This window comes from Fonsecaea nubica (genome assembly GCF_001646965.1).
Source record: "Fonsecaea nubica strain CBS 269.64 chromosome Unknown Scaff32, whole genome shotgun sequence".
NCBI classification, from domain to species: domain Eukaryota; kingdom Fungi; phylum Ascomycota; class Eurotiomycetes; order Chaetothyriales; family Herpotrichiellaceae; genus Fonsecaea; species Fonsecaea nubica.
This window is the reverse complement of record NW_019173705.1, coordinates 277376-290698: the sequence shown is the minus strand read 5'-3', so window position 1 is coordinate 290698 and position 13323 is coordinate 277376. Positions and strand designations below refer to the sequence as shown.

Sequence of the window (13323 nt, the reverse complement as noted above, 5' to 3'; positions counted from 1 at the left end):
GCTGACTCAGTGGACGGAGTGGAGTGTGCTTGACTGGTGGCAATCGCATACAAGTATTTGAGCATCATCTGACTTTCTTCGCAGTGGATGATGACACTCTATATTTCAGTATCAAACAATGCCTTTGATTTGGTACAAGCGTCATGTTGTTCGAAGACAGTTACGATTCCACAAGTGATAAATGCATTCGCGGCTTCCATACATCCGGTTCTTCGCTTCTCCTGCTCATAAGCTTTCATGCTTTACCATCCTGGCATTTACGCAAACTAGGCGAAGGCAGAGATCGTGGACACACGATAGTAGACCACAATTTGTGGCTAGAAGGAGGGAGATACTTCGCGTGACCGACAAGGTGTGTAGTCGTGGATTGGGCACGTCGGAGTGCGAAATCGTTGGCCACTTCATCATTCCGAGCCCGCAACCAAAGTTGGCCGGGTACAGCCAACATGCTATTATGGTTACCGGACCCTTTTGCGGACTCGACGCTCAGAGTCTGTGCCCATTGAGCCCACTCACGCTATAAATTCTCAAGCGGGCAGAGGGGGGGCACCCACCAATGTATGGGAGCCGGGTGCTCAGCACTTTTATCAGGTATCATAAGCTGTCTGGCCAGTCTCCCCGGAACGCGTTGGCTTTTTCAGTTTGTTGCATGGACCATTGGCGACATTTTATGTCAGACATTAAATTTGTTGGCTCGCATGCTCGATACATGATACATGATGGCGCCATTTGAATCCCCCAGCAGTTCAGAGGCAGCACCGCACGGCGTGGCTGCAGTCGCGAAAGCTAGTCCACTGGACAAAATTCCATTCCAAGACTATCCCAGCCTCTATGGCTGGCCTACAACCAATGAACATGGCTACACCATCAACGAGGCTCCGTCGGGAGTCTATCGTCCTCTGAGAGTCGTTGTGATGGGAGCTGGAGCATCCGGCATCAACTTCGCCAAATGGGCCGAGTCGGAGCTCACAAATGTCAGTTTCCAGCTATATGAGAAGAACCATGACGTTGCAGGCACGTGGCTGGAGAATAGATACCCGTAAGTCATCTGTTGTGGGTCGTTGACATTCCGGGTTAGCTTTGCAGGGCTACATCAGGCCCAAATACTGAGGATACTTGGTGTGCCTAGTGGTTGTGCTTGCGATGTTCCCAGTGTGACATACCAATTCACCTGGAAGCCACACATCTGGAGCAAATATTACTCCGAGTCCAAAGAAATCTTCGACTACTTCAAAGGTATCGTCGAAGAATACAACCTGGGCCGGTATATCAAGCTCAGTCACTCCGTCAAGCACGCGGAGTGGGATGAGAAGACAGGAAAATGGCACATTCGAGTAGAGGACACGGTAAATGGAACTGAATTTGTCGACGAATGCGATGTCTTCATCAATGGAGGAGGTCCGCTGAAGTACGTTGACCCCGAAGTTTGCACACCTTCCTCCGTTGAGAACAAAAGATACTAACATGGATGTCGTGATGTTTAGCTACTGGGAATGGCCCAAGATCGATGGGCTGAGATCGTTCAAAGGGACCTTGGTCCACTCCGCAGCTTATCCCGAAGGACTTGATGTGGCGGGGAAAAAGGTCGCGGTGGTCGGAATCGGCTCCAGTGGCATGCAGATAACTGCGACTATTTCCAGCCAGGTCTCGCAGCTGTATACCTGGATCAGAACCCCGACATGGGTCTTGGGCTCGTTTGCTGCAAAGTACTTGAAAGGCGACAGCCCCAATCCTGCTTGTGGGTTCTGCAAATATTTGGCTGGCTTTGGGCACATTCACGGACAATACTAATCCACATCTTAGATACTCCCGAAGAGAAAAGGGTCTTTAGCGAGGACCCCCTCACGTATCTCAAATATCGAAAGAACGTCGAGGCTAATATCAACCAAGGCTTCGGTGCTTTCTATCAAAACACGCCCGAGGCTCTGGCTGCGAAGAAGGTTTGTCAACAAACTATCGAGAGAGGGGGGGGGGGTTTTTCTGATCTTGTGGAACAACAGGTCGCGACGGCTTTGATGAAAGAAAAGCTCGCCGGAAACGAACGCTTAGCAGAAGCATTAATACCAAAGGACTTTCCTGTGGGATGTAAAAGGCCAACGTAAGTCACAGCTCCAAGGCTCCCCTGGTTCGTTTCCTCGCGGCTGACATGCCATTCAGGCCAGGCAATGGATTTCTCGAGGCGCTACTTGCGGATAACACCACAGTGTTCACAGAAGCGGGCTTAGAGAAAATTACCGAGAGAGGTTTCATCGACCCCCAGGGTAACGAGGTCGAGGTTGACATCATCATCCTCGCCACGGGGTTCAACACGACCTGGATACCTAGGTTCCCGATCATCGCGAACGGCCAGAATTTACAGGATATATACCGACAAAATCCTCTTTCGTACCTCGGGCTCGCCGCACCCTCGATTCCGAACTACTTTACCTACTACGGACCGTACGGGCCACTGGGGCAGGCAAGCGCACTGGTCATGATTGAGTTCTTCACGAAATATTTCTTCAAAATGATCAAGAAAATCCAGCTGGAGGACATCAAGAGCGTGACCCCTCGGGCGGAGGTAGCTCGACAGTTCCAGGAACATGCGGATCTATACCTCCAAAGGACCGTCTGGGCGACAGGATGCCGTAGCTGGTGGAAGGGCGGTACCAAGGACGGAAGGATCATGCTCTATCCGGGGTCCAGAAATCAGTAGTAAGTTTCTGATCCGTATGATCCCATCTTTTTTTTTGTGAGGTGTTACACATGCAAGGGAAAAGCGGGTCGCTGACGGTAACCCCCCTTTTGCAGCATGAAATTGATCGACAACCCTCGGTATGAAGACTATGACTATAAATTCCATAGCAAGAACATGTGGTGTTGGCTCGGGAATGGATTCGATGCGCTAGACTTCGACGGGAGGGATATTACCTGGTACATGGGACATGTCGATGGCAAGGACGTGCAAGAGGAATATGATATCAGCATCTGAGGGGGCCTGCGCCTGCGCACTTGTCTCTGTGGCTCACGCCTGTAAACACTCTGATTGCACAATTTTGCAAATGTGACAAAATATTTGGAGGTGGGCGGCCTGACAAGAACATTGATTGTATTTTCGCCGTCCACTGGCCTTCCTCATGCGCGCCCATCTCAAGCCGATCGGCTCGGCCGATTTGCGTTCAATGCTGCCATTCTGAAACCGTCACCATCCTCATCACTATCTTTGTCACATTGCGAATATACGTATTGGGATCGCAGTGTGGCGAGGAAAACTCCCACAAACCCAGCACGATTGCCTGGCACGCTGAGACAAGGACGGTGCGACTCAAGACAGAAAGCCTCTTGACCGGGAGGTTTTCATTCAAGAGGTTGTGCAAGGTCGCGGTGAATGGAGGATCGCGTGGCGGAAGCGTCAACCAATTCAGTGATGCGCACCACTGGTGGACTGTCGTTGCTTGCCAAAGAGCATCTCCGCCGGGGAGACAGATGGAGATGTCGGCCTCGGTGATTTGCAAGTGTTTGTCTAGCCCGAGACAGTGCTGGCAATTCACAATCTATAGCGGCGGAAAAGAAACATGAGTCGGTCGCAGGTCAGTAACTTGTTCTCCTAGCAAGGGCGAAGAATACAGTCAGACTCACGAAAATCGCCCACCCGAGCCGTTTCTTCTTTTCGCCGCGGATCCAGGTCAGCCAGTTCTCCAAGTCTTGCTGGTCATGATTCGGATCTTGGCGGCTCGACTGAGAAGTCATTGCTCCTGGGAGCTGGTTGAGGGCAGTCTGTTCCTCCCGGTCACCGCTCTTGTAGGGTTTGGCCGATGATAACAGACCCAGGCGCTTTGCGGTGGAAATGTAGAGCTGTTCATGCTGAGAAGACAGACTGGTGGCATCCTTGTGGAAGTAAGTTAATTCATAGTAAGACTGGAGGCAGAAAGCCGTAAGCATGTCCATAATTTGCGACGTGTTCAAAGCTCCAGAGCTGAAGGAGTCCTGTAGCAAAGAGTCAGAACAATGGGCAAGAAAGGGGTGCAAGTTGGCCTCTACGTTTTTGTAAATGGACCAAAGCTGCCGGAGCATTGCCTTGGAGTAGCTCTTTGCTTGAACATGTTCCGAATAGCTGGCTCCGATGGCTGACACTGTCGCAGACATCAGTGCGGAGCAGGTCGATAAGGAAAAGGTGGCGCGGTGGAGGATGGGAAAGCGCTAGATCCTTGTTAGAGAGTGGTCCTTCAAGGCCGGTGGGCGCCGTTGAAGTGGTAAAAAGAGCTCATACAGGGTCGAAATTAGTAAAGTACAGATTGACATAGGTCACCATGTCTTGCCCCGAGGGCAAGTGATATCCGGGAAGCTGAGTAGTAGCGGCATCTTCTGCCAGGAGCATATTTGCGAGATCGAGAAATGCCGGAGTCTTGACCTCATCCACACCGTCCGACGAGCCTTGTATGAGTTCCGTGGAATCTTGAGAAGATGTAAGCCAATACGCTGCACGTTCTTGGCCGTCTCTTGGTGATAAGTCGTTCCAAGATTGGGAATCACTCTTGGGAGAACTTGAACTTGGTCGACCACCCTGGAAATCACACGGTTCTGACGGTCTTGTCGCAGTGGATTTGTCGAGAGTGGCCACGACCGCGGCATCATGGTACTCGTCGGTTCCTTCAATGGGAATGGGTCGCCGTGGAGAACCAGACGGCGACATGCTTATTGAAATGTAATCATGCAACGGCACAGTCGCAGGCAAGGGAGTCGGGTATACACCTAAGGCCTCTGTCAGGGGTCCAGCACTCAGCGTCTGGGGGAAGGAAGGGCCAGCATACCATTGACACCTTGCGGTGCGTGGTCGACTGTGATTTCAGGTTCATAGGTGTCGAGTCCTGTGTTAGGAAGGAAGCTGAGATCTAGTGACGGCAGATCGAAGGATATCCTCCCCAGGGAATTCCTATCCGAATCGAACACCTGGCTATCTGACAGTCTGCAGCTATCTTTTCCGGCCGATAGACTGTCGTCTTGCTCGCCTGAGTCGGCCACGTCAATTTGGTCGGAATGGTGAGAATGATTAGAGACTTGTTTTCTTTTGTCATTGGCATGTGGCACGTTCGCGGTCTCAGTGGTCGCATCCTGACGATCCGACACTGACGAATCCTCGCAGTCTTGTGTCGTACAGTCTTCGCGTTGAAGGTCTGGAACCGTGGCAGTAGGAAATTCCCTCTGACAGATCAAGCCTTTGGCTACACATCTGGCACATGAGAGCTCGTCGGAACACTTCAACTTGTAACTGTGTCAATATCAGCTGCTAGCTCGAGAGATTTCTAAGGCAAGATTGCTCCGAGTTGGCCTGCTACCTACAAAGCACAGCGGAGACAGCTTTTTCGACGGCTTTTTCTCTGAGATGAGGAGGCGACGTCCGAGTGTTTGGCCCGAAGGTGACGGGTGAGGACGTCTTTGCGCGATAATTCTCGATTGCACTCTGGACACTTTACTGGTCCATTTGGGGCTCGTATCCTTCGCCGCGGGTGACTCATCCTCTCCAGTCTTCCAGGTCAAGGCTGTGCATGCCGGTGGGTAGAGGAAAGTTGGTCCGGAGAACCTGGAGTACCCCTCAGGAATGTTCGGTAGAGCCCACTTGGCCTCGTCACCCTCCGGAGCGGGTGGGCATGAGTTGGCGGAGCAAAGTCCGCCGCCACCACCCCACGAAGAGATTGCGGGCTGGAGTGGACTTGAGGCAGCGAACTGATTCGCCGACGTTTGAGGATGCGGTGCGACTCCCCAGGGCTTATAACCGAGAGTATCTCTGCTTGATTCACTGAAAGCCCTCGAGTTAGCACGGCAGCCGCACGGTCAAGCAAGCTTCAGACCGTGTCACCGCCAAACTGCTGACTGCCTCGCTCGCACGTTCTTCTTGTGATGAAATGAAGTACTTTGCAAACACGATATCGAACAAGTCCGAGGCTTTACGGCGAGATGGAGCTACCCTGGACAGAGACAGAGCTCGTCAATGAATCGCAGCCTGCGAACCCCCCAGCCGTGCTAGATACAAGGACTTTGATGGACGAGAATCACCAGCTTGTCAACCGAGTCCGCTTCTTGGAGGAACAATTGGCTCAGCGGAATCAACGTGCCCAACTGACCGTCCAGCATATCTCGCAGTCCCTTTCTAATCTGTCCCGAGCTTTACAGATTGTCTCGGCCGATGCTCAGACCAGTGGCATTCCCTCGAACGGCGATGCTTTGGTAGACTTATTGGGTGACTTCACGGGAATGAACCAGCCGGTCGGCGGCAAGTCTACCACCTGTCGTCTTGCGTTGCGCCTGCTGACTGCTGTCATCAAATACCAGACTTAACAGAAGACTTCGACAGCAACAATCGGCTCTTTTCAGACCCTTCAGGTCTCCCGAGCGCCTCTTTCGATGTTCGCGATGACATTACCATGGGGGAGCCGCCTCTTCTGGGGCCATCGATGTCAACCCAAGGGCTATTCCCATTCGGTCGGATGGCTTCAGAGCTACTAAACACTGGAAACGTGCCTGCTATACCCAGACCATCAATCTACTGTTTGCCCATCCTTCGATTAGAAGGCTCGGTGCGGCACTCCCTTATTCAACGACAGTCCGACCCCTCGGGAGTTCATCCAAGGTACGCTGTTCTCATAGCGATAGTTGTTCTCCCCAGCAATCATGATCTGACGTCTGACTGTTCTCCAGTCTAGACTTGATGATTCGGAAAATGTTTCAAACATTGGCGAACACGGAACAATTTTCAGCCCACAAACTGTGGTATACTGAAACGTGTACCTTCCACTTCGTAGGTCCCATCACACGATGGCGAATTCTGCCAACTGCGGAAAACTACGAGAAACTGGCGCCACCCTGGCGACCGACCGAAACACAGCTCACCACTTTCCACTGGCCCGCCATCGACTGGTTACCATTCCCTGGCTTACGTGATAACATGATTCGTCACGCAAACGAGTACGATCTTACTCAATTCTTAGAGGAATCCATGGACAGATATTGCCTGGAAGTCAGGCTGGATGTGGGGGCAGAGAAGAATGTTCCCGGTATTCACACTCAGGAAGACGTGACAACAGGTCTTTCTACCGAAGTCGAGGAAACATATGTTTATTATCGTCTCAGTGAATTTCTATCCTACCTGTCTGGAAAGGATGACACGGAACAGGAATCCGGCCCAGGCAAGATCACCCTGCCTCCCGGCCTTGAGACGAAATTTCTCCTGGCTTTACAAGGGGTCGAGACTCCTTTTAAATTAGAGCCGGGTCTCTTTGAGCAGTTCCCGTTTTTGTTCTGCGACCAGGCCGTGGTCAAGGGGTCCTACCTGCCACTGAATTCCCCGTGGCACCAATTGAATGAGAGCGACGAGACTGACGAGTATCGCTAAAAGTTCGCATTATTGAGCGGTGTGCGAGTGCGTTACGAACGGCTCCTTTTACCAAATAGTAGTACGGTTGAATCGAGTATCCAGTTTGGACTTATGTTGCATGCGTTAGGGGAAATCCCGCTCGGCACAGTAAATTAAAAAGAAAAAAGGACGGCGAGAAGTTTATAAGACCAGGTAACCTCACGGAAGTGCCCACTGTTTGGGGTCATCATCCGGACCTTGCTCTACCTATTCTACTCATCTCTGTCCAGAACCAGTTCCATGCGCTCCCGGCGAGCGGATAGTGACGTGAGTGATGGCCAACCCACTCACGCTTAGATTCTCAGTCTAGCGAACGTCCTTCTCTGAGCTTGAAGGACAGATATGGTCCATATTTCTTGACATCTGTGTGGCACGTCAGCATCCTGTACATATTAAAAATGGCGGGATGCCGCAAGCTCAACATACTGAAATGATCCAGCATATCAAAATTGCCCACCAGCTCCTCCGGCTTTTCCGGTGTCATATCAAACAGGTATACGAGTCGTGCAATGGTCAGGTAAAGCTCTTGGTAGGCCATTTTCATTCCAGGACACTTCCTCACACCCGTCAAGAAGGGCCAATACGATGACTTTGCTCGGAGGACGTCGGCCTCTGACGCGCTTTCGTGGTATAGATACCGTTCTGGTCTGTATTCCTCCGGATCCGGGTAGTATTCCGGGTTATACCCCAAAGCCCAGATTGCGCATCCGATAGTTGTCTACATTCGTGTGAGCTTTGGAGGGAACGCACACGGAGAGAGTCGAGAGGCCATACTCCTTCTGGTAAGAAATTACCGTCTATGATTTGCCCGCCCTGTTCCGACACCATTGTTTAGCCAATTAAGTATGTCTTGGTGATAAGCAGCAATATAGTCACGTACCTTGAGAACTGTACGGGGTGTCATACCCGGCCCCGGTGGTGCCATTCTCAACCCTTCTTCCACGCAAGCTCGCAGATACACACATCTTGCCAGTGCTGTGCCTGTCTTTATCTGGTCAACATGCTCAAAGTTTTGGTCCAATTCGGCACGCAAGCGTTCCATGCAGCGTTTGTGCTTGACCAAATAGAAGAGTGTCCCCGCAAGACCTGCATCGGGAAGTCAGAGATCCACCAGTTTTCTGTGTGTCCAGAAATAGAGAGAAAAATGGGCCCATCAAGCCTCCTACCTGTTGACGTTGTGTCACTGCCTGCCGTTACCAGCAGGACACCCTCGGTCAGGAGTCTCGCTCTCGAGAGGGGCTTTCCGGTCTCCTCGTCCTTGGCCCGAAGTAGCTGTGGCCACTGGTCAGCTCAAAGGGAATGTTGCACAGACAAAAGGCACCTTCTGACGTGATAGAAAAAGTCTTTGCGTCCTCCTTCAGTAGGGTTGTCCGTCTCCAATCGTTGAGTGACCCTCTCTTCCGCCAGTTGAATGAACTTTTTCCGCCCTCTGTATATTCGCGGAAACATAATGTTGATCAAACCAGACTTGTGCAACGCAGGAAGGGTTCCGCCCTGTGTCGTGTGAGATCCTGCGGTAATGGAAACATGACCACCAGGTCGGGCACGGGTTTGCAACACGTACCAGAAGCATGCTGAACACCATGGAGTCAATCAAGGGCAGTATGTATCTCAAGGTTGTTTCAGTGAGCATGTTGAAACCTTGGCCGAACACAACCTCGCCCATGATATCGTATGCGAGGTAGTTGAGCCACAACGACATGTCTTTGACTCGCTCAGTCTCAGGGTCCACCAGGCACCGACAGAGCACTTTGATCTGATCTATGATGTACTCTACAGTCCGGCGTCAGCCTCGTGTCTTTGTCGACCGGGAAATGGATTGCCCCGGATAAATCACCTTCTGAATGTTTGAGGGCAGATTCCGAAAAGCCTTGAGATAAGATTTTTCTCTTTGCCAACGCCGACTTCTTGTAAGGATCACTCAGAGTGCTCACTGTGTCCGGGTCTGACTGCGTCGCCACCAGGGCATCGGCCTTTCTCACGTTGGCTTGGAAGCCGTAAATCTCTAAATCAATACGTGAGAAAACTGTCTGTGCTTTTGTGCTCACTTGGGTGATGTGTCCAAACCTTTGAACGCCGTGGGAGTGATGAAAGAGAGCTGATTTGGGCCGAATCGCACAACTGGACCTTTTTTGCGGTAATCAATCAGTCCTCAGTCAGGCGAGGAAGACGGCTGCGAACCTCAGTAACGCACCATATCGCTTATGCAAATACTCAAAATGCTGGGCTCTTCTCTCCCCCAGTGCCACGAAAAAATCGTACAACGGCGAGATCTTTGCAAACCACGGCCCGGGATATTTCGACAATGGATGAAACCAAATCAGATGAATTGCCCGTCCGACATGGTAAAGGAGTACAGCCGCAATGATGAAGGTGATGAGCACGGATCGTGACAAGAACTGGGAGGCCCATTCTTGGACCGTGGCAGTGATCCTTCCGGCCATCTTGTGACTACTGCGTGTGTGTGACACAAACTTGGGAAATTCAGGGAATCTGGGGGGGCATTTCAGGGGTGCCTGTATAGGAGGAGGCCGGCCACATGTTTCTTGTCCCTCCACGCTTTTACCCCGATGTTTCCACAGTCGGGCTCTGCCCACCCATGCATGGGATATTGCAATCGGTCCATCCACCCGAAAAAGTAGTGACTGCACCCGACACTGCCTCTGAGGAAGCTAGGAGAACTACAATTGCAAAGTGCTTGGTCGGATGTTGGCCTGGCTGGCTTTTTCCCCTCCTGGCCCGAAAAACTTCGCTCGCAGAGCTTCGCAGACATGCGTACGACTCGCGTCTGAAAGAGCGATGGCTCGTCGAATGTACGCGTCAACATCAACCACCTCAAGGATCGAACATGTAGAGATCAGTCTGCCCCAGCATTACTGCTCCACGGAGATATATCACAGGTCGTTTGAAGCTTACATTTGTCATTGAGGCTATATCTAGTATCTAGCAGTCGTCCACGCCCCATCGACTGTAACGTTCTGGCCATTGACAAAGGTGCTCTCGTCACTAAGGAGAAAGGCAACAACATTGGCCAGCTCCTCTGGCCGCCCTTGCCTCCGGAGTGGCGTTGAATCCACAATTGATTTGGCGACCAACTTCCACTGCTCGTCAGGCAAGGAATTAGCCCAGGCGACAGAAGCCTCGGTCCTGATCGATCCTGGCGATATGCTGTTGACCCGGATGCCGTTTGGTCCGTAGAAGTGCGCTCCTGATCTGCTAATGGCTTGCACTCCAGCTTTGGCTGCCGAATAGCCCGGGAGTCCTAGGGCGACAATACCACAGACTGACGACATATTGACAATCGAGCCTCTGGTTTCGACGACTTCCTCGGAAGGGTCGAGCACAATCTTTCTCGGTTCTTGTTCGCGCATGACCAAGGCCTCGGCCTTTTGACACATCCAGGTTCCTCTGCCGTTGAGATGATACATCCTAGATAATCTCGTCTCAGAGCCCCAGCAGGGTCAAATTCAGCGGGACACAAGGATGAAAACTTACCAGTCAAACTGCTCTTGGGTGACGGCATCCTCATCAGGCATGAGTTTGTCCGCAGTCCCTGCGCAATTGCAGGCCCAATCAAGCCGGGGATAGTTCTGCTTGAACACGGACAGCATGTTGTCGACATCCGCTTGACTGCTCACATCGCATTTGACAAAAGCTGCGGCGACTTTAAACTTGTTGCGGATGTCCTCGGCCACTTGTTCTCCGCCTGCGATGTTGATGTCGGCCAACAAAAGATTGACCCCTCGGCGTGCCAACTTGTATGAAACTGCTCTGCCAATACCAGAAGATGCACCAGTCACGATTGCGTGAGTTTGCTCCGCCATGGTGTTTCTGTCCTCACTTCTAATGATCTTTCTGGTAGGCTCAGTTGCATCGCTAGGGCTCTGTAGTATTTCAAGGTCTTCTGTAGTATTTACAGGTGATCGGTCGTGCAAATCTCGGTTGTTGATGTCTCTCGGACTTTACTGCGGTCCACCTCACTTGGGTTGTTACTGGAGATGTCCAAAGTCCGTAACACGTCACACGTCGATTTGATTGGATCCTTGGGGTGGCATACCTTCCCTTATGGGATTCTACGCCTGAGATCATAATTAGTGGAGCTTCCTAACAGCCCGAGCTCGTTTGGCTCAGGTTGTGATCTGGAATGGATCGCTCTGTTTCGCTGTTGTTCAACACTGCGGACATTGTCTGCATAGTGCCGCCTCTGGATCGTTCATGCGCTTTGTTTTCATTTACATCGGAGCATTTTGCAGTTGGCTACACAATGACACTATATCACGGTGGTACTCCTGAGATATAACGGACAGATATCCCATATATTCAATCGAATCACTCGACGGTGACAAATTCGTCATGAAGCAACTTCACGTGAATGCTCATTCTCTACGCTGAAAATTAATGTCAATTGCCCATGGGGTAGAAAGCTGTCGTGCATTTTACAACTTGCATGATATCCACAGGACACATTCTGACCTTCTATCTCTCAACATGTTCTGGGGAGGGTTATACGCGTTGTGGAGGTCGTTCGCGCCCGCCGTTGTTCGCCGGTACACCACACCAGCCTTGCATGAGAATGAGCTCAGTCGCGTTGCAAGCGACCTCATGCTATGGTCTTGAGATATTCAGCACTGAACGGATAGTCGTTGTAGCCTTTTTCTTTCTTCGGGGTGTAGAAGGTGTCTCGATCGTACTTCGCGGTTGGCAGGCCGTGAAGAATCCGGAAAGGGAGGTCTGGATTACTGATAAACAAGCGTCCGAACACCACCGCGACGTTCCTATCCTGGTAGGTAGGATGTCTGTCCACTGCGTCTCGGGCGGTCGTGGGGTCGTAGCCTCCCGCGACCATTATCGGTGCATCGACAGTTGAACCCCAGGCGTCGAAAGCAAAGTCCAGAGATTCCTTGTCCTCGGACTTTGACACGTCCAAGTCTCCGCTGATCCGGGGTTCGACCAGGTGTAAGTAGGAGAGGCCGAGTTTTCTGACTTCTCGGATCAGATGACCAAATTGCTGTTTCAACAACGCCGTATCCGCAATTCGCATGCCCTGGAACGGGGACCATGGACTCAGACGGATGCCGACCCGCGAGCCACCAACCGCATCCACCACGGCTTTGGCCACTTCCAAACAAAAACGAGAATGTTTCTCGATTGAACCACCATACTCGTCAGTACGTTTATTGCACGTGTTTTGGGTGAACTGATCAATGAGGTAACCGTTGGCAGCGTGGATCTCAACGCCATCGAACCCCGCCTCGATCGCGTTCTGGGCTGCTTTGGCATAGTCCTTGACAAATTCGTTGATCTCTTCGACAGATAGCGCGCGAGGTACTGCGCTCTTGTCGTCGATAGGAAGGTCTGAACTGCTGACGACATCAAATGGCCCCTCCGGATCTCTTGCCAGGACATCTGCTTTGGCGGCTCTGCCCATGGCCCACAGTTGACAAATGGCGTAACCGCCGACATCGTGGATTGCTCGGACGATAGTCGACCATGATTGTATCTGTTGTGGGGAATAGATTCCTGGTACGTTGGCAGCTCCACCCGCTCGCGGCGAGATATGAGTTGCTTCTACAATGATCAGTGTTCCAGGAAGAGAACGTGCTCGTTGCGCATAATAGTCCGCGACCAGCGATGTCATCGGGACGTGGTCATCAAGTGCTCGGTATCGAGTCAGCGGTGCCATGACAACGCGGTGCGAGAGATCCATGGTGCCGACACGCAAAGAGCGAAAGAGCGTCGAAGTTTCGGGCTTGAGTACCATGGTGGTTCAGTGACCAGCAGTCCGTGAGAGGTTCGATCGAAAAAGTCAGTAGTGAGAAACCTTGAAGCTCTCGTGGAGACATCCATGCACCATAAAAGTCACGAAAGAATGGATTTGGAAAAACATTTGCTCCTTATAGCGTGCCACGATTCCAGCTTGGGGGAATCGGCTC

At 51.7% G+C, this 13323-nt stretch overlaps 7 protein-coding genes across 7 annotated transcripts; 3 read left to right on the top strand and 4 right to left on the bottom strand.

Annotated features, from left to right (window-relative positions):
* Positions 1-719: 719 nt before the first annotated feature.
* Positions 720-2971, top strand: AYO20_05532 (hypothetical protein; the record flags this gene model as incomplete). The annotated part of the gene is made up of 7 exons (XM_022643826.1): positions 720-1039; positions 1154-1408; positions 1485-1738; positions 1804-1940; positions 2001-2098; positions 2158-2694; positions 2791-2971. The coding sequence occupies 7 exons, from the start codon at positions 720-722 to the stop codon at positions 2969-2971; spliced, it is 1782 nt and encodes a 593-aa protein (XP_022500290.1).
* Positions 2972-3570: 599 nt separating this feature from the next.
* Positions 3571-5209, bottom strand: AYO20_05531 (hypothetical protein; the record flags this gene model as incomplete). Its single annotated transcript, XM_022643825.1, has 5 exons — positions 3571-3966; positions 4021-4179; positions 4250-4740; positions 4791-5153; positions 5206-5209. 5 exons carry the CDS (start codon positions 5207-5209, stop codon positions 3571-3573), a joined length of 1413 nt encoding a protein of 470 aa, XP_022500289.1.
* A 725-nt stretch (positions 5210-5934) lies between these two features.
* Positions 5935-6315, top strand: AYO20_05530 (hypothetical protein; the record flags this gene model as incomplete). Its single annotated transcript, XM_022643824.1, has 1 exon — positions 5935-6315. One exon carries the CDS (start codon positions 5935-5937, stop codon positions 6313-6315), a length of 381 nt encoding a protein of 126 aa, XP_022500288.1.
* A 382-nt stretch (positions 6316-6697) lies between these two features.
* On the top strand, positions 6698-7369 carry AYO20_05529 (putative phosphoketolase; the record flags this gene model as incomplete). The annotated part of the gene is made up of 1 exon (XM_022643823.1): positions 6698-7369. The coding sequence occupies one exon, from the start codon at positions 6698-6700 to the stop codon at positions 7367-7369; it is 672 nt and encodes a 223-aa protein (XP_022500287.1).
* Positions 7370-7691: 322 nt separating this feature from the next.
* AYO20_05528 (hypothetical protein) lies at positions 7692-9834 on the bottom strand (the record flags this gene model as incomplete). The annotated part of the gene is made up of 10 exons (XM_022643822.1): positions 7692-7753; positions 7817-8108; positions 8165-8203; positions 8271-8476; positions 8557-8662; positions 8720-8884; positions 8955-9163; positions 9228-9395; positions 9458-9517; positions 9585-9834. The coding sequence occupies 10 exons, from the start codon at positions 9832-9834 to the stop codon at positions 7692-7694; spliced, it is 1557 nt and encodes a 518-aa protein (XP_022500286.1).
* Positions 9835-10326: 492 nt separating this feature from the next.
* Positions 10327-11214, bottom strand: AYO20_05527 (mitochondrial trans-2-enoyl-CoA reductase; the record flags this gene model as incomplete). Its single annotated transcript, XM_022643821.1, has 2 exons — positions 10327-10819; positions 10886-11214. 2 exons carry the CDS (start codon positions 11212-11214, stop codon positions 10327-10329), a joined length of 822 nt encoding a protein of 273 aa, XP_022500285.1.
* A 776-nt stretch (positions 11215-11990) lies between these two features.
* Positions 11991-13151, bottom strand: AYO20_05526 (hypothetical protein; the record flags this gene model as incomplete). The annotated part of the gene is made up of 1 exon (XM_022643820.1): positions 11991-13151. One exon carries the CDS (start codon positions 13149-13151, stop codon positions 11991-11993), a length of 1161 nt encoding a protein of 386 aa, XP_022500284.1.
* Between the last annotated feature and the right edge of the window lie 172 nt (positions 13152-13323).